At 37.8% G+C, this 18,472-nt stretch overlaps 1 protein-coding gene across 7 annotated transcripts in view; it reads left to right on the top strand.

Annotated features, from left to right (window-relative positions):
* Window positions 1-18,472, top strand: part of ATP13A3 (ATPase 13A3) — an 84,879-nt gene that overhangs the window by 32,338 nt on the left and 34,069 nt on the right. For all 7 annotated transcript variants that reach the window (XM_032171923.1, XM_032171921.1, XM_058426384.1 and 4 more), the window contains 12 exons: window positions 508-642; window positions 1,122-1,194; window positions 4,705-4,836; window positions 6,615-6,794; window positions 7,238-7,395; window positions 8,124-8,312; window positions 10,442-10,503; window positions 13,786-13,936; window positions 16,241-16,357; window positions 17,631-17,648; window positions 17,740-17,893; window positions 17,989-18,109. In XM_032171923.1, coding sequence (XP_032027814.1) covers window positions 508-642; window positions 1,122-1,194; window positions 4,705-4,836; window positions 6,615-6,794; window positions 7,238-7,395; window positions 8,124-8,312; window positions 10,442-10,503; window positions 13,786-13,936; window positions 16,241-16,357; window positions 17,631-17,648; window positions 17,740-17,893; window positions 17,989-18,109 — 1,490 coding nt within the window. The remainder of the gene's footprint in view (window positions 1-507; window positions 643-1,121; window positions 1,195-4,704; window positions 4,837-6,614; window positions 6,795-7,237; window positions 7,396-8,123; window positions 8,313-10,441; window positions 10,504-13,785; window positions 13,937-16,240; window positions 16,358-17,630; window positions 17,649-17,739; window positions 17,894-17,988; window positions 18,110-18,472) is intronic.

Below are 18,472 nucleotides of genomic sequence, written 5' to 3'. Positions count from 1 at the left end.
AACCTTATTTAGCCAAATTCTAGTAGTTAATGATAATAAGAGTAGGATAGCATATTGCCCTACTTTTTTTTTTTTTTGAGACGGAGTCTTGCTCTGTCCCCCAGGCTGCAGTGGTGCTATCTTGGCTCACTGCAAGCTCTGCCTTCCAGGTTCACGCCATTCTCCTGCCTCAGCCTCCTGAGTGGCTGGGACTACAGGCCCCGCCACCATGCCCAGCTAATTTTTTTGTATTTTTTAGTAGAGACAGGGTTTCCCTGTGTTAGCCAGGATGGTTCAATCTCCTGACCTCGTGATCCGCCCGCCTCGGCCTCCCAAAGTGCTGGGATTACAGGCGTGGGCCACCGCGCCCGGCCTGCCCTACTTTTTAGGGAAGTACATTTTGCTGTAGAATACTATGGAGCTTATCTTGTACATATTTGTATCTTTTTGGTTGTCAAATGAAAAGGTGGACAATCTGTATGGTCATTAATATCTCACTCAGTTTGACTTTAAAATCTTGTTTTTTAGGTTCTCAACCCATTTTACATTTTCCAGCTGTTCAGTGTTATACTGTGGAGCACTGATGAATACTATTACTATGCTCTAGCTATTGTGGTTATGTCTATAGTATCAATCGTAAGCTCACTATATTCCATTAGAAAGGTAAGTTCAAATTTATTACGGGTTTCACAACTGTATTTGTATTTTGTAGTAACATCTAAAGTGTGTAGAATAGTACTCAGCACAGAGTGAATTCTCAATGCAGTCATTATTTTAGTTGCATGAATATATGCTCCTTCTCCCCTCCCTTTTTTGTTTGTTTTGCGGGGTGGGAGGTTGGGGATGGCAGGTGCTTTTTAGAGTCAAGGCTCTACCACTTGACTGTCTGGAGGCCATAGGGATCTGTAGTTGCTGATCACAGACTGGAATGCTGGAAGGTACTGTTTTCAGGGCTATCCTGTTAAAGTGCTTCTTGTTTTGTCTTGAACTAAAACAATGAATAATCTGAATCTCTGACTCGACATTTTGTAAAGATGGAGCGATATGCATTTATTGAATTAACTTATTTTTTAGCACTCTGGCTTTTTTCTTGAGGAGTGGGTTCATATTGGCTAGTTTTTAACTTCTTTTTCCTCTTTCAGCAATATGTTATGTTGCATGACATGGTGGCAACTCATAGTACTGTAAGAGTTTCAGTTTGTAGAGTAAATGAAGGTAAGTAATTGAAGTGAATGTTGGAAGAATAAATCAAAAAAGATACCTGTTAGGCATAATGTGTGAAGTAAGCCCAAAGTATAATACATATACATTCTTTGATTGATTGATTGATTGATTGATTGATTGAGTCAATGTCTCTGTCACTTAGGCTGGAGTGCAAAGGCACAATCGCAGCTTACTGCAGCCTTGACCTCCTAGACTCAAGTCATCCTCCCACTTTAGTCTCCCGAGTAGCTGGGACTACAGGTGCATGCCACCATGCCCAGCTAATTTTTGTTTTTTGTTTTTTTTTGGAGACAGGGTTTTGCCATGTTGCTCAGGCTGGTCTCAGACTTCTGGGCCGAAGTGATCTGCCCACCTGGACCTCCCAAAGTGTTGGGATTACAGGTTTGAGCCACTGCACTCTGCACCCGGCCTTTTTTTTTTTTTTTTAAAGTCGATGTGGTCTCACTGTTGCCCAGGCCTGAGCGCAGTGGCTCAACTTACCCTCCTGTCTCAGCCTCCTAAGTAGGTGGGACTACAGGCTTGTGCCACCATTGCTGGCTAATTTTTTTTTTTTTTTTTTTTTTTTTTTGAAGAGGCGAGGTCTCACTGTGTTGCCCATGCTGGTCTTGAATTCCTGGGCTCAAGAGATCCTCCTGCTTCAGTCTCCCACAGTCTTTGGATTACAGGCTTGAGCCACTCTGCCTCACACATACATTCATTTTTTTAAGAACTAAAAGTATACATTTCAGTTCCTGAGTTTGTATCAAATTCATTTATTTATATAAAATTGTATTTTTCTTCTATGTAACAGGCACTATGCTAGGCTCTGGGGATTCAGTGTAGAGATAACAGTGGTAACAGTAACAATACAGTGTGACAAATGCTATGATAAGAAGTCAGCCAACTTATATATTGGGGGAGCTCATTTACTGTAGGTATCAGGGATGACTTCTTTGATTAAGTGCTTTTAAGTGGCGACTATTTGAATTAGCCAAATAAGAGGTAGGTAAGAAGTTGATAAGGGGAGGCTGACTGAGAAGAGGGTTCTAAATATCCAAAGGCCTAGTTTATAAGAATGAAAAAAGATTTTATTATGACAAGTACAGCAACTATAAATGGATAGCTCTCTGAGGCATGTTAAGATTGGGTCAGCCAAAAAGACAGTGAAAGCCTTGAAGGTAATTAATTATTTAATTTTTTTTTATTTTATTTTTTTTTATTTTATTTTTTTTTTATTTATTTTTTATTTTTTTTTATTTTATTTTATTTTATTTTATTATATTATATTTATGTTATTTTATTTTTTTATATATTATTTTATGTTATGTTATGTTTTTTCAATAGAGTCTCCTCTCAGGTGGTGTGCAATGGCAACCTCTCCCAGGTTCAAGGAATTCTCCTGCCTCAGCCTCCTGAGTAGCTGGGATTACAGGCGTGTGCCACCACACCCAGCCAGTTTTTGTATTTTTAGTAGAAACAGGGTGTTACCATGTTGGCCAGGCTGGTCTCGAACTCCTGGTCTGAAGTGATCCACCCGCCTCGGCCTTCCAAAGTGCTAGGATTACAGGCATGCGCACCATCACACCCAGCTAATTTTTGTGTTTTTAGTAGAAACGGTGTCAACCTTGTTGGCCAGGCTGGTCTGGTACTCCTGGCCTCAAGTGATCTGCCCGCCTTGGCCTCCCAGAGTGCTGGGATTACAGGCATGAGCCAGCATGCATAGCCACCATTGAAGGGTTTTAAGCAGAGGAATGATAAAATACTTGCCCTTTGGAAAAAAATCATTCTGGTGTCCACATTCAGACTGGTTTAGAGGAGAGTAATACTGAAGGCATGCCTCCCCCGAATCAAGGTAGCGATTGTGGAGATGAAAAGAAATGAGTTTGAAAGATACTTAAATGTGACCGTTTAACAGGATTTAACTCGTTGGATATGAGGCCGTGGAGCAGTGTCTGGCTAGGTGGATGGATGTGGATGCTATTTAGTTAAATAGGAAATCTGGAAGAGAAGCAGGCTTGCAAGAAGGGTAATGTTTTGGACATGTAACTTGTCTGGCAAGATGTCGAAGAGGTAAAGGAGGCAGCACAGCATCATGGGCCTTGGAGGCAGAAGCCGCTGTGATTTACTCAGAACACCAAATCAGTCTCCATCTTCTTGACTCAGACTACACCCAAGAGATTGCTTCCTTCCCTGTGCTTCCTGGTCACTTGCTACTGTAGCTGGGAAGATCTGCCTCCCTTAGCTGAAGTCTAAGATGTGTAGCTTCTTGATGCCTCTCCTCTTCTTGTTCTGCTGTTGCTGAAGATAATGGGGATGCCAGGGCAGACATACCATTCAACTTGAATCTTCCTTACCCACTTTGTATAGTCTTACATATCATTGATACCTTGTTTTCTGGTACACCTAAAAGGAGTAGAACTTCAAGTGGTATTTAAAAGCTTTAAGAAAAGTCAAACTTTTAATTTTTTCTTCCCATCTGAGGAATGGATTTTCTTTTTAAAGAAATCCAAATTTTTAAAAGAAGAGATCTTATTTTTAAAATGAAGATCGATAATATCTACTATGTACTAAATGTCATTCTTTAGAAGTTGTTCCCTCATAATTTAGTAAATTACTTCCTTTTTTAAAAAAAGGAAAGAGTGTTTGTCTTACAGGCTAACCTCACAAACAATAGATTTCTTCTCATCCATCTCCATTTATAAACTAGTGTGACTGTCTTCTGAGCACAGTATTAAACCTGGGCAGGGAGAGGGAGGGAGGGTGTTAGAGAATGAGAGGAAGAGAGAGAGAATACCTACACATAAGGGGACCCGAAAGAAAAGCCTTTCACCCTTCGGAAGATCTTTTCATTTTCATTTTTCTTTTATTCAAACACCAACTTTTACCAGAGGGAAGATCTTTTTTAAAAAGTGTTTCACTAAAATTTGTAAGGAAATAATGAACTAGATAAAATATTACAGTGTTTAATTTATTTAATGAATTTACTCTTATTTAAAATAATATCTAAAAAGAATAATTTAGGAATATTGAGGAGGCAATGAGACTTAAAGGTTATAAATAGTGGCAGTGAGAAAAGGAATATTATAGATATGCTGTTGAAAAGAAAATATGCTAATTTTTCTAGTGCTTCCTTCTGTTTCCAAGGGGTTATAGAAATCTGAGTTTGTTTGACCTGTTTCACAGGAATCTCCTTTGTGGACTCATTGTGTCTCTTCCTTAGGCTAATAGGCAACATTTATCATGGACAGTTATCATGAGTGTTGAAGCACACTTACTTGCTTCGTCAGAGGGTACTTGGCATCACCTGTGCACAGCTGGTGTACTAGCAGGAAACTAGCTGACACACCATGCTTTGTTAGCCTAATAATCTTATTTGTTAAAACTTGCCATTTGTTGGATTTTTCTGTTTTACCCCATTATAAACTTCTTATTGAGATCAGATGACTTCTGAATAGTATTTGCTGAATTTTTCCAAGGTAAAGAATATCTTTTTCATATTTTTCTTTCTTTCTTTAAATTCAGAAATAGAAGAAATCTTTTCTACTGACCTTGTGCCAGGAGATGTCATGGTCATTCCATTAAATGGGACAATAATGCCTTGCGATGCTGTACTTATTAATGGTACCTGCATTGTAAATGAAAGCATGTTAACAGGTAAACTAATTGAGTAAATATCAACATGAGTTGTTCATGATATATCATGACTAAGTTACTGATAAAGCCTTTTCAACATTAGCTATGTCATTTGTACCTTTACTCATGAATATGTTGGATATTGGAGATTTAAAATTCTGAGTAGACCAAATTCTGCATTATACTCAGCTGTAATACTAGATACTGTGCTATAGTGTTGGTCACATCTCTTGGCCTGACTCTGGCTACTCTTTGGACCTTTGGAAATGGTTTATGGTTAGGGAAGTGGAAAGGCGGCCTTTTCCCACAGAGAATGTGGCATACAGTATTTGGTTCCGCATTTGATGTGTAAAAAGTGGGAATAAAGAAAGATTTTATATTTTTCTTGAGCTGGGGAGATACAGGCTTTAAAATGACTTCCCTTTGGAAATTCACAATCTTGAGGTAGAGCTTGATTTTTTTTTATTTTTGTTTATTTTTTTTTTTGAGACAGAGCCTTGTTCTATCACCCAGGGTGGAGAGCAGTGGTGCGATCTTGGCTCACTGCAGCCTCTGCTCCCAGGTTCAAGTAGTTCTTTTTTTTTTTTGAGATGGAGTCTCGCTCTGTCACCCAGGCTGGAGTGCAGTGGCGCAATCTCGGCTCACTGCAAGCTCCGCATCCCAGGTTCACGCCATTCTCCTGCCTCAGCCTCTCCGAGTAGCTGGGACTACAGGCGCCCGCCACCACGCCCGGCTAATTTTTTTGTATTTTTAGTAGAGACGGAGTTTCACCGTGGTCTTGATCTCCTGACCTCGTGATCCGCCCCCCTCGACCTCCCAAAGTGCTGGGATTACAAGCGTGAGCCACCGTGCCTGGCCGGGTTCAAGTAGTTCTTATCCCTCAGCCTCCCGAGTAGCTGGGACTACAGGTGTGTGCCACCATGCATGGCTAATTTTTGCATTTTTAGTAGAGACAGCGTCACCACTTCGGCCAGGCTGGTCGCGAACTCCTGTCCTCAAGTGATCCATCCACCTTGGCCTCCCAAAGTGTTGGGATTACAGGCGTGAGCCACTGTGCCTGTCCAATATCTTATTTTAATTGTGTGAATTTTTTTTTAATTGTCCTAGTCGATCTGGCTAGAAAATGATTTATATGTAATACATTTTGAAACTGTTAAGAGTCGTATCTTAAAACACACAAATACATATCTGACACACATGTCTTCTTTGAAGCAAGAAATGTGAATGCTACAGAGAATTAATTTTAAAAAGAATTTGGCTGTTTGTCATAGTTTGAGAGAACCACCACATTACTCATTTTCACATCTCTTTTTTGCCCAGCTGTCTTTTCTGTTCTCTCTCTGTGTGTGTGTGTGTGTGTGTAGGGGTGGATCAGGGTAGGCCCTCACATCTCTTTTGTACAGTGCTTTCCACTGTTAGCATTAGTTCTTAAAGATAAGAAAACAGGTGCAGGGACTATAGCAACTACGTAATCTTTTTTTAAATTACTTGAAACTGAACAACGCAACTGTTTCTAAATATAAACAAATATTACCTTTGAGCCACAAATCACTTTCTGGAAGTATTGTGGAAGATAATATTTGATACTTCTTTGTGAGGAAATTGGCAGACAAAAAATTAAGCCATGTTATCCACATATACAACTCTTAGTGATTATTCTAAACAGTATGGTAGCATTTAAAATATTTAACAATTTAATATTTTTTGGTGTTTGATACTGATTCCTGTGCTTTCATTTAATAATTTGTAAACTGTTTTTTTGTTGTTTTTGTTGTTGTTGTTGTTGTTGTTTTTTAAAGGAGAAAGTGTTCCAGTGACAAAGACTAATTTGCCAAATCCTTCAGTGGATGTGAAAGGAATAGGAGATGAGTTATATAATCCAGAAACACATAAACGACATACTTTGTTTTGTGGCACAACTGTTATTCAGACTCGTTTCTACACTGGAGAACTCGTCAAAGCCATAGTTGTTAGAACAGGTAGGAAACATCTTAATTAATCTCTTTTTGCATGTTTCAGCATATTTGATACCTACTAAATGTTTAAAAAGAGATTCTGGGCTGAGTGCAGTGGCTCATGCTTGTAATCCCAGCACTTTGGGAAGCCGAGGTGGGCGGATCACGAGGTCAGGAGATTGAGACCATCCTGGCTAACATGGTGAAAACCCGTGTCTACCAAAATTACAAAAAAATTAGCCAGGCCTGGTGGTGGGTGCCTGTAGTCCCAGCTACTCAGGAGGCTGAGGCAGGAGAATGGCGTGAACCCGGGAGGCGGAGCTTGCAGTGAGCCGAGATCACACCACTGTACTCCAGCCTGGGTGACAGAGCGAGCTCTGTCTCAAAAAAAAGAGAGAGATTCTGTTTTGGGAGATAATTCTCATTTTCTTATAAAAATATAAATAATTCTTTTCTTTTTTTGAAAGGATTTAGTACTTCCAAAGGACAGCTTGTTCGTTCCATATTGTATCCCAAACCAACTGATTTTAAACTCTACAGAGATGCCTACTTGTTTCTACTATGTCTTGTGGCAGTTGCTGGCATTGGGTTTATCTACACTATTATTAATAGCATTTTAAATGAGGTATGTATGTGGGACTCTTAATAGGGTTTGAACCTCAATTATTTATCACATGCAGCTATTGAGGATTTGAAATGTGGCTAGTGAGAATGAGGAACTAAAATTTTAAACTAATTTAATTTTAATTTAATGCTAACAAAGTCATGAGACTAGTAGCTATGATATTAGAAAGCCCAGCTGTAGAACATTTCCATTATAAAGGACACTTCTTTAAGGTGGCTCTGGTTTAGATGGTCTTTTACTTGGTCTTGTGACTTTAAAAAAAAAAAAAACAGGAAAAAAAAACCCCCACATACTCACCAAAAGCTGTATTTTCTCCTTTTTACCTCTGAGACGTAATATACAGTGTTAAAATGATTTTTGATTATTTAATTGAAGGCGCCGCTTGTCAGAAGTGGAGACTGGCACCGTAAGGTGTGTGCATGCTGAGTCAATATCTGATAAAGCTTGCTGACCGGCTTTGAAGTGTGTCATGTGTGAAGTATGTAGCGCTTTAAAAATGAGATGTTTCTTTTGAAAGTAGCTGTCATTCTATAATCCATTGAGCTTTTTTATTTTGCAGAAATATCTGAAGAAAATTATATATGGTTAATAGATATGTATATACACACACATACATAAAATTGAAATACACAATTGAAAATGGCTTACAGATTTTCACTAAAGAAATACCTATATTAAATCAGTAAATAATACTGGAGGTTTGACATTTATTTTTGTGTTAATTGTAGGTACAAGTTGGGGTCATAATTATCGAGTCTCTTGATATTATCACAATTACTGTGCCCCCTGCACTTCCTGCTGCAATGACTGCTGGTATTGTGTACGCTCAGAGAAGACTGAAAAAAATTGGTATTTTCTGTATCAGTCCTCAAAGAATAAATATTTGTGGACAGCTGAATCTTGTTTGCTTTGACAAGGTTGGTTCAGTTTCATAGTTACTTTCAAAGGTTACTTTGTAGCATTTAAATATTTAGATCAATGTTTTTTATTTTCTTTGCCAACAAATTTGGACACATTCTGTCATGTTCCGTTAATTTTCCTTTTCCTCCACTTATTCGGTATATGCATCATTTTTCTATACCATAAGTTGTCACTTAACATTACTGATAGGTTCTTGGAAACTGCAACTTTAAATTAAATGAAACCAGTTTTACCATAGGCTAATTGATACAAATGAGATTTAAGTTCCTATGCCATATTTTGGTCACAAAAAAATCACCAAACTTCTAAATAAGGATCTAAAACACTTCTGATATTAAACATTGAAATTATGAGCTATACATTCATTTAAGAAAGAAAGAAAAACAAGTAAGGTAATTATTTACCCAGTTGTTTTGTTTCAGGCTCATGGGTAGTGGGAGCCTATCTCAGCAACTGGTGGAACGAGGCAGGAACCAGCCCTAGACAGGATGCCATCGTATCACAGAGTGTACTCACACTCACCCAGACTGGGACCATTCAAATGTGCTGGTTCACTTAACTTGTGTAGCTTTGAATGTGGGAGGAAACTGAAGTACCTGGAGTGAAACCCATGCAGACAGGGAGAGAACATGCAAACTCCATGTAGATAGTGGTCGCGGCTGGGCCTCAGCTCTCCCCACCACTGGCCCCCATCATGTTATAAAAAAAGATGGACAAAACAATGGTATTTGAGGACATGCTGTATTTCTTACTTTCTCAATTTTTAATACTTTGGATATTGCTTATTTGCTCAAAGCTGCAGTTAACTTGATTATATCCAGAATTAGGCCTAGTAGTATTAATAGTAGTAGTAGTAGTAAAGATTATGTGATCTTAAATTTTTTTAGACAGTAATTCTTATTTAACACAATAGGCTCCATGCATATATATTTATTATGGTTTTATTGCTTGTGTGTATGTTTAGTGTTTGCTGTATGATTTTATTGAATATGTTTCAGAATTATGAAGGTCACTGATTTTATGTGAAAATGACAAATTATGTACCTGTGTGAAGTATATCTTGCCTCTTAGAAAGGTTTCTCTTTTCCTGAGCTGGAATTTTCTTTAAAGTTTTCTGAGAATTAAACTTTGACCAAAAAACCTTGTATCAAACTTTTCTGGGTAACTGATGTGATATGAATTTGATTTTTGTGCATTTCATTGTTACAGAAAAAAATGGGAAACCTGTTAGAAAAAAATATGTCACATACTGCCACGATTATTTCATATATATCTGTTAAAAAAATTTCACTTATGCTTGTCTTTTTTGGAAACTTTCCTAAAATTTTTAAGACAAAAGTGGAGGAAAGGTGCATGTATAATAAACACTCATTTACTCATGACCCAGCTTTATCAACACATTGTCAGTCTTATCTATCTGCTCATTTTCAAGGGGACAGCATCAGACATTATTTCACTCATAACTACCTTAGTATGTGTCTAGAGGATAAGATATTTAAAATAGCACTGTCACATTTAACAGAAGTAGCAATTCTTAGTTTTTCTAATATCCATTTGAGATTTCCTCAAGTCTCAAATTTTTACTAATTGATTTTTCAGTCAGAATCCAAATAGGGATTACATTGCTTACAATTCACATGTAACAATTGCCTTTACTTACCCCTTATCTCCAATTATTTTGTCGAAGAAACCAGGTCATCTACCTTGTGGATTTGGCCAGTTGCTTCCTCCTGATGTACTTTAACCTGTTCTTCTTGGCTCGCCCTATACAGTAATCCTTCCTTCCTTTACAGGCATCCTTTATCGATTGATAAGATAGGTTAATTGCTGCATCCTTCCATTGATTTTTTTTTGACAGTATAAGCACATAAATATATACCCCTCTCTCCCCTTACGTAGAAGATTTGTGATCATTGTTTGCACCCCCTTTCCCACTTTAACCATATGTCCTGGAAGCCATTCTCTATCAGGGATCTCGCCTGTTTCTTTTTTTAACTCTGTAGAACTCCATTATGTTATATGTAGCATAGTTTCTAATGCTGTGTGGTTGTTTTTTATTTTTATTTTTGCGTTTTTTTTGAGGCATTATCCATACTTTGTGCATGTGTGCTTTTTTGTTTTTTAGACTGGAACTCTAACTGAAGATGGTTTAGATCTTTGGGGGATTCAACGAGTGGAAAATGCACGGTAAATATTAGTTAGACTTGATAGTTTATTAGTTTATTTTAAATATTTTAACATGTGCAACATTCAAACATAAAGGAAGTAATATAACAGACAACTGTGTACCTACACCAGGATTAAACCGTGGACATGTTGCCATATTTGCTTCAGATCTCTTCTTTTAGAAGATTAAAATATTATAGAAGTTGCCAAAGTCCCACTCTATCCCTTCCACAATTCCTACTGCCATTCTGAAATTATTTTTGCATATTTTGTATTTTTTCTAAGTATAAATCTATAAATAAGTATCCATAAATGATATACTGTACATATGTTTTGCTGCTTTTTTTCCCTCTCCAAACTTTGTTTTCAAGATTTATCCATGTTGATATGTGCAGATCTAGTTTATTAATTTTAACTGCTCTGTCTTATTCCATTGAATGATTAAACCTTGTCTGTTCTTCTACTAAGGAACAATTCTGTTTTTTCTTCTTTTTTCTCTGCACTGTTGCAAATAGTGCTGCAATTAAAGTTCTTACACACAAGTCCTTGTAGGCATGTGACTGAGTTTCAGTAAGTTAGATCCCTATAAATGGAAATGCTGGGCCATAGCACGGGCGCAGCTTCAGCTTACTTATGCTTTCTCTCAGTGGATAAAGATCTTTTTACTCCACATTCTTGCCAAACTTAATATTGTCAGACTTGTAATTTTTGCCAGATGGATGGATCTGAGTATTACATTGTGGTTTTACTTACATTCTTCTCATTTCTTATAAAATTGAGTATCTTTTCACATTTTGGAGGGAGGGTCATTTAGCATTCTTCTGTGTGTTGTGTGTTTATATCCTCATTTTTCTGTTGTGAAGTCTATCTTATTCATTTGTTAGAGGTCTTTTTTATTTTCTGGATAGTAATCTTTTTCAATATTGTGTATTGAAAATTATCCTGTTAGTCTCTGGCTCATCTCTTTACTTTTGTTTCTGTTGCTTTTTGAAGCTCAGAAGTTTTACTCCTGTAGTTTTGTTTATGTCTTCCCCCCCCCCACCCCCGTCAAAAGTCTGCTAAATTTTGATGTATATAGCTTGAGAGACAGTATTGTTTGGCCAATGTAATTTCAAGAGTTGTTGTGTCTTGGAAAATAGTATGTCACATTGTGACCTTTCTTATCCCTAGTAATGCATGTTGCCTTAAATTCTCTTTTGTCTTATCATTATGTAGCTCTAGACCAGCTTTCTTATGCCTGATGTTTGCCTAGTGTGTGTTTTGCCACCTGTTTACTTTTCAGTCTTTTCTGTGCCATGATGTGCACATTTATTCAGATATATTAGAAATTATTTCTACCACTGCTCCCCCAGTTTACACACACATTTTCACATTTTCATTTTTTCTCTCATTTTCTCGGTTTATGCATCCTAATCTTATACTGCTTGTTCTTACATTTTCAGTATTTATACTTAAAGTTCATGGGTGTCAATACTGCCTTTTAACCACTCCCCTGACCCCCAAAACAAACCTATGGACTGTAAGATACTTTTGGTTATTCTCCTCCCTTCCTATATGTATTTGTTGCAAAATATTTTCTGATTATGATTTTGGTCTTATACAGTCTGCATGCTTAGATTTACCTAGGTGTACAAATACCTTAACTATTGCATCTTGTGTAAATTGCCATCTTCTGTAACTGCATTCATTTGCTTTGTTTCACTGTCACTCTTTTTTTTCTTTTTTAAGTGAAAGCAAGTTTATTAAGAAAGTAAAGGAATAAAGAACGCTCCTCCATAGGCAGAGCAGCCCACTGTCACTTGGGTGGTAGTGTAACTATACAGATTTCTAGGTTTGATACTTGTGTTCTCTCAATACTGTTATTTCATTTCTCTTAATACGTTTTGTTACTTGGTACTGATAAATCTTAGTCTCTTTAGTAATCCTTTTTCTCTCTGGTTGCTTGAAGAATATTTCTTCACTCTTAATTTCTGTAGATTCACCGTGATCTTTTTATTTGTGTGTACAGGATTCATGATGCTTCTTGATTTCATGCTTTCACGTTTTTCATAAATTCTGGAAAATTTTCAGGCCTTTTTTACTTCCATTATGGCCTTTTCATTGTGTTTTGTTTTCTCTCCTTCTGGGAATCCTAACCATGTGTTGGACAGCACATGGTTTACTTGGTTCTTTCCAAGTCTGCTCCCACCCCTACTCTCACATCTACAGTGTCTTATTGTTTTTCTAAGTCTAATTTTAAAATGCCCTTTTTGCATTCTTTCAGATTTGCCATTCTGTTGTCTTAAACTTATGGGATTCTTTATTTTTTTATCTTAAACACAGGAATGGGTATGGGTGTCTCGCTATATTTCCCAGGCTGGTTTTGAACTCCTGGCCTCAAATGATCCTCCTGCCTTAGCCTCCCAAGATGCTGGGATGACAGGCATCAGGCACTGTGCCTGGCCAAATTTATAGGATTCTAATTCTGTCTTTGTTATGTCTGTCGACACTCTTGGTGAATTGTTTGCTAGCGCATCTTTAAATTATGGACTCATTCTTAACAGAATTTTCTTTGAGCTCCCCTCTGGAGAAGTTCTGACTTTGCTTGGCTAAGAGCCCCAGTGGTAATCAACAGTGTCACACAGGCTTTAACTGACCACCTGTGTTTCGATCCTTGCTCTGCTACTTATGGGCGGTGTAACCTGGGACAAGTCACTTAACCACCCTGCTTCAGTTTTCTCATCTATAATGGGAGTAATAAAACACCTTTTCTATGGTGTGAGGATAATGGGCCAATAAATTTAAAGTTCTTAGAATAATGCCTGGTGCATAGTAAATATTATGCAGATATTAGCTATTTTCTTGGACTTTGGGTGAGGAAAAAGACAAGCTTATTCATAATTAATGCCTTTAGGTCTGTGGGTGAATTTTTTCTCATCTGCCCTTTTCCCAAGAGCGTGTAGCTCTTCAAGAGCACTGGCTTTCCTGAGTCAGAGGGGTCCTTTCAGTACCAGCTTCCCACTTTGCATGGGCCCAGACTTTGTTTCCTGTCCTTTTGTGGGTATTAAATCCCAAGTTCTTAGTTTACTGAGATGGCCTCCTCCCTTCATCCCCGCCAGCAGCAATAGCATCAGTTCAAGTTCACACCCCTCTGGTTTTCTTTTCCCTATATTTCTGGCACTTGACAGTTTCTCTTTCTTAGGAGCTCAGATTGGGATGTAAAAGATTTTTTTTTTTTTTAATTACAAAACCAGAAAAGCCCTGTTAGAATATTACCTTGAATCTTAGAATTTGTGAAACTAATTCAGTGTATCTTCTGCTTAGATTTCTTTCACCAGAAGAAAATGTGTGCAATGAGATGTTGGTAAAATCCCAGTTTGTTGCTTGTATGGCTACTTGTCATTCACTTACAAAAATTGAAGGAGTGCTTTCTGGTGATCCACTTGATCTGAAAATGTTTGAGGCCATTGGATGGGTAAGTCAAATATTTTAAAATACAAATAACTTTAGGAAAATAATAGTTAAAAATTAAATTACCTTATACAGGGATTATTTCTGCTTTTTGTTTTGATGACAGTCTATCTTGTACCCTAAAAGGAGCTATGTAATTTCTAAAGCTACATCACTGGAGAAATATTTTAAAAATGGTGCAAAAGTAACTTTTAGTTAACCCACTTAGTACACCTTTAATAGAGGCTGACCAGCTCAGGCCCCTGCTTTGTGTTTAAGATAAACCAGGGGTCAGCAACTTGGGGCAGTAGAGCAGAGCCAGTAAGATGATCTCAACTGACACAATTTTCTTGGCCACAGGCAAAGGAGTATAAAGTCCTTTGTCTTCATTGCTCTTTTTTACCTGTCTTTTGTTTACTGTGTCCACACACATGCACATGTTTTTGTTTGTTTATAACTTCTTTCTATTTTTGCCATTGGGACTTTTAATTTCTAAGTGCCTGCTTACATTCTCCGGTTGTTACCATTTTACAGCATTCAGTTCTTCTTTCATAAATACAAAGACAGTTCATTTTTAGAGTTCTCTTCTGGCTTCTGAATTATTTATTTTCTCTGGGGTTACGGTCTCCTCTGGCCCCCACCCCATGCTTGGTGTCTCTCCTTCATGCTTTTGGTTTTCATTGTACATCTGGATGGCACTTTTTTACTATAAAAATGAAGATCTGATTTGGTAATTCTGCATAGCTGCAGTGAGCTACTTACAATTTCACCCTTGCCCATATGTATGTTAGTGTTTCCGATTGATTGGGAAGGCCTGTTGGGGGGTGGGGGATGGTGCTTGCTCTGTGTGTAATGGGGTCTTATCAACAGGGGTTCTTAAAGTTTCAAAGGAATAGTTTCAGAGTTTTGCTTTCCTCACCCATTCTCACCGTGCTTGCACATGTGGAGCTCTGTACTCCGGAATCCTCACCCTCATGTTAGCAGCCTTTGCTCCTGTCAGACATGCAGTTCATGTCTCTGGAGGAGGACTCCCTGGTGTTTTGTTTGGCTTTCTTTAGCTCAGCTATTCTGGCTGATAAATGTTCCTGCCTCACCTGGTATCTTGTGTGTGTTCTGGGCTACTGTTTCGTTCCTGTTTTGTATCCATCCACAGGTTTCAGTTTGCCCTTTGTTTCTATATTTGAAATCCCTTCCTTCAGATTTATTTTCTGTTTACATTTACAGAATCCTCCCTTCCCTCTTCCCTGCCTCCCCACCTCCCTCCCTCCCTACCCACATTTTGAAAGGGAGAGAGGGAGGGGGTGACTGGATAAGTGCTCCATCTGCCAACTACTGAAGTTTACTCTTGAAATTTAATTCTGAAAAGGAGGCCACACTTCATTTATAGAGAGAATAACAAAAATGGGCTGATTTATCTTTCTTCTCTAAGCTTTTCTCCAATGGGATAGATTTTCAGTAGATTTAGTGTTCAGTGTTGGTGGATCTTCAAAGAAATTAAGAAAATTTGTGTAATGGCATATTTCATTGGCCCTGAGTTGCTTTGATGCTTGATCCCACCAGAGCTTACTTATCAATGAAATGGTTTCACATAGCCAGTTGCAACTGTGACTTGATGTGATTGATGCCATATGATACAAGATGCAGATGTCATATGATAGAAGATGCATCCCAGTTTTAGAGATGTTAAGATACGAAAAAAGGTGTCTTAGAATTGTACAAAATTGGCTAATTTTTCACAGTTCCCTATTGTTTTCTCATTTATTGATCCCATTAGTTATAGTGTATGTTTAATATAGGTTTTTCTTTGAATGTTTTTCACCAAAAAAGGTTCTTTAAAGTAGTAGCTTAACTAGAAGTATTCAAGCTGAGAAACTAAACTCATATCTTTGTACTTTAGCCTGTTCTTGACCCAGCGGTTCTGCTGACCATATCTGAGCCCTATGTACTTTTGAATCCTTTCTTGGTGGCAGAAAGGAATCACTGGATGAGCCTGAAAATTCTGGGGACTACAAGAACCTTTTGTCTTTTGCAGAGCTAGTCTCTAAACCCAACAAGTTGTAAGAGTGAAGTGAGATCAGTTTCTGTTTCTTTATTCTGCTTCTAACCCTGAATGAAGCAACCCTTCTCCCATGGGTTGCTAGGTATCTAACTCACCATCTTTGTTCATATTTTCTTTTACTTATGTTAGTGATCCAGTAGTGCTCATTTGTTCCTTGGACATACATTTTTTTTAATTATTGAAAATGGCCATAATGTTCCATTTAAACATAGAACCATGAATTCAATTTTATGAAGCAGAGCTTGAATGTTGTGTTTTTTTTTCCCCCAGATTCTGGAGGAAGCAACTGAAGAAGAAACAGCACTTCATAATCGAATTATGCCTACAGTAGTTCGTCCTCCCAAACAACTGCTTCCTGAATCTACCCCTCCAGGAAACCAAGAAATGGTGAGAAATCACTTAAAGCTGCATAAAACTGTTGGTGGTTACTTATATTTATTTTTAATTTTTTTTAATTTTTATTTTTTATAGAAACAGGGTCTTGCTTTGTTGCCCAGGCTGGTCTCAAACTCCTGGGCTCAAGTGATCCCCCTACCTTGGCCTCCCCAAGTGCTGGGATTACAGGTGTGAGCCACCACCCCCAGCCTGCTTACTTACATTTAATTCTCATTTTGAAATGTTGCTAGAAGAGGAAGGCAGAAGTCCTTTATTTAACTCTTATGCAGAGATAGGAATATTTTAACTGTGTTTATCAGAAACTACACCTCTGTGTTGAGATGTAATTCTCAGTACTATCACTTTTCCTATTTACTGAGTAGCTTAGTGCCTCGTGATTTATACAGCTGGTGGTTAATCCTCTTAAATTGCATCTGTGTTCCTATAATTTAATAAAAAGTATATATGAAAGGCTTTACTTTTAGGTGAATTTTTAAATGTATTCCCCTTAGTTTATTATTATTTTTCAAGTTACCTGAAAATTTTTTTACATGTATAAGTATTACGTATCCAAGAAATTTACCAAGATTCTAATAAACACCACTTTATCTTATTTGTATAACTGGTTGGCAAGATTCTGGGTAATTCATTTTCCTTCCTGTTTATATTTGTTCTTTCCAGAGTTTATTATTATTTTTTGAGCCGGAGTCTCACTCTGTCGCCCCAGCTGGAGTGCAGTGGTGAGATCTCAGCTCACTGCAACCTCTGCCTCCTGCCTTCAAGTGATTCTCCCACCTCAGCCTCCTAAGTAGCTGGTATTACAGGCGCACGCCACCACACCTGGCTAATTTTTCTTTTTTTAGTAGAGATGGGGTTTCACCATGTTGATAAGTCTGGTCTTGAACTCCTGCCCTCAAGTGATCCACCTGCCTTGGCCTCCCGAAGTGCTAGGATTACAGGCGTGAGCCACTGCGCCCAGCCAGCCTATTATTTTTTAATTTTTATTTTGTGTTTTTTGGTACGTACACTTGCTTGCACCCCTTAGTTTATTTTAGTACTTAAAATGTTAATATTTTCAGGATAGCAGAACATTTGAAAATATTTAAGAACATACTTTTTAAAAATGGGAAGTAGTATAGAAGGAATCATGAATCCTGACTTTGAAAAACAGTTGCTTGTTTCTTTTCCAAATAATGTTTTGTGGATGCTTAGTAAACTTTTTCTAACTTTAGTATGTTAATAGAGTTAATCTGTACTATTTTTTCTTGTTTTGTTTTGTTTTTAGGAGCTGTTTGAACTTCCAGTAAGTGAAGAATGTTTACTTGTTACTAAGTATATTTGTTTTGATTCTTTAAGAATAATAAGTGCTCTGTGCATCTTTTGAAATGATATAGGCTATTTATGAGATAGGAATTGTTCGCCAGTTTCCATTTTCTTCTGCTTTGCAACGTATGAGTGTGGTTGCAAGGGTGCTAGGGGATAAGAAAATGGATGCCTACATGAAAGGAGCACCCGAGGTCATTGCCAGTCTTTGTAAACCTGAAACAGGTGAGGAAATATCTATGCTTTGGGTAAAATTCTGTTATTTGAGTAAACTTGTATTAGCAACTCTAACAATGAAATTTACTCTTTCTTTTAAAAAGTTCCCGTCGATTTTCAAAATGTTTTGGAAGATTTCACTAAACAAGGTTTCCGTGTGATTGCTCTTGCGCACAGAAAATTGGAGTCAAAACTGACGTGGCATAAAGTACAGAATATTAGCAGGTGAGGGTGAACGGCTTTCCTGGTTTCCCAGTCATCATCATTTATGTTTATATTAGTCATGCACAGTAATTTGTATGTAATTGAGTATTTATTGAATGTATGAAAAGATATCTAATACAATATTGTTTTAGGTGATTGAAGTAAAAGTACATTTTCCCCACTGCCTGATTTCCTTTCATTCTGGGTTTTTTTTTTTTGAGAGACAGTCTCACCCCATACCCAGGCTAGAGTGCAGTGGTGCAGTCTCGGGTCACTGCAACCTCCGCCTCCCAGGTTCAAGTGCAGTGGCGCGGTCTCAGGTCACTGCAATCTCTGCCTCCTGGGTTCAAACGATTCTTGTGCCTCATCCTCCCAAGTAGCTGG

Source organism: Hylobates moloch, unplaced genomic scaffold (assembly GCF_009828535.3).
Source record: "Hylobates moloch isolate HMO894 unplaced genomic scaffold, HMol_V3 SCAFFOLD_13, whole genome shotgun sequence".
In the NCBI taxonomy this organism is placed as follows: Eukaryota; Metazoa; Chordata; class Mammalia; order Primates; family Hylobatidae; genus Hylobates; species Hylobates moloch.
This window is presented reverse-complemented; position numbering and strand designations above follow the sequence as displayed.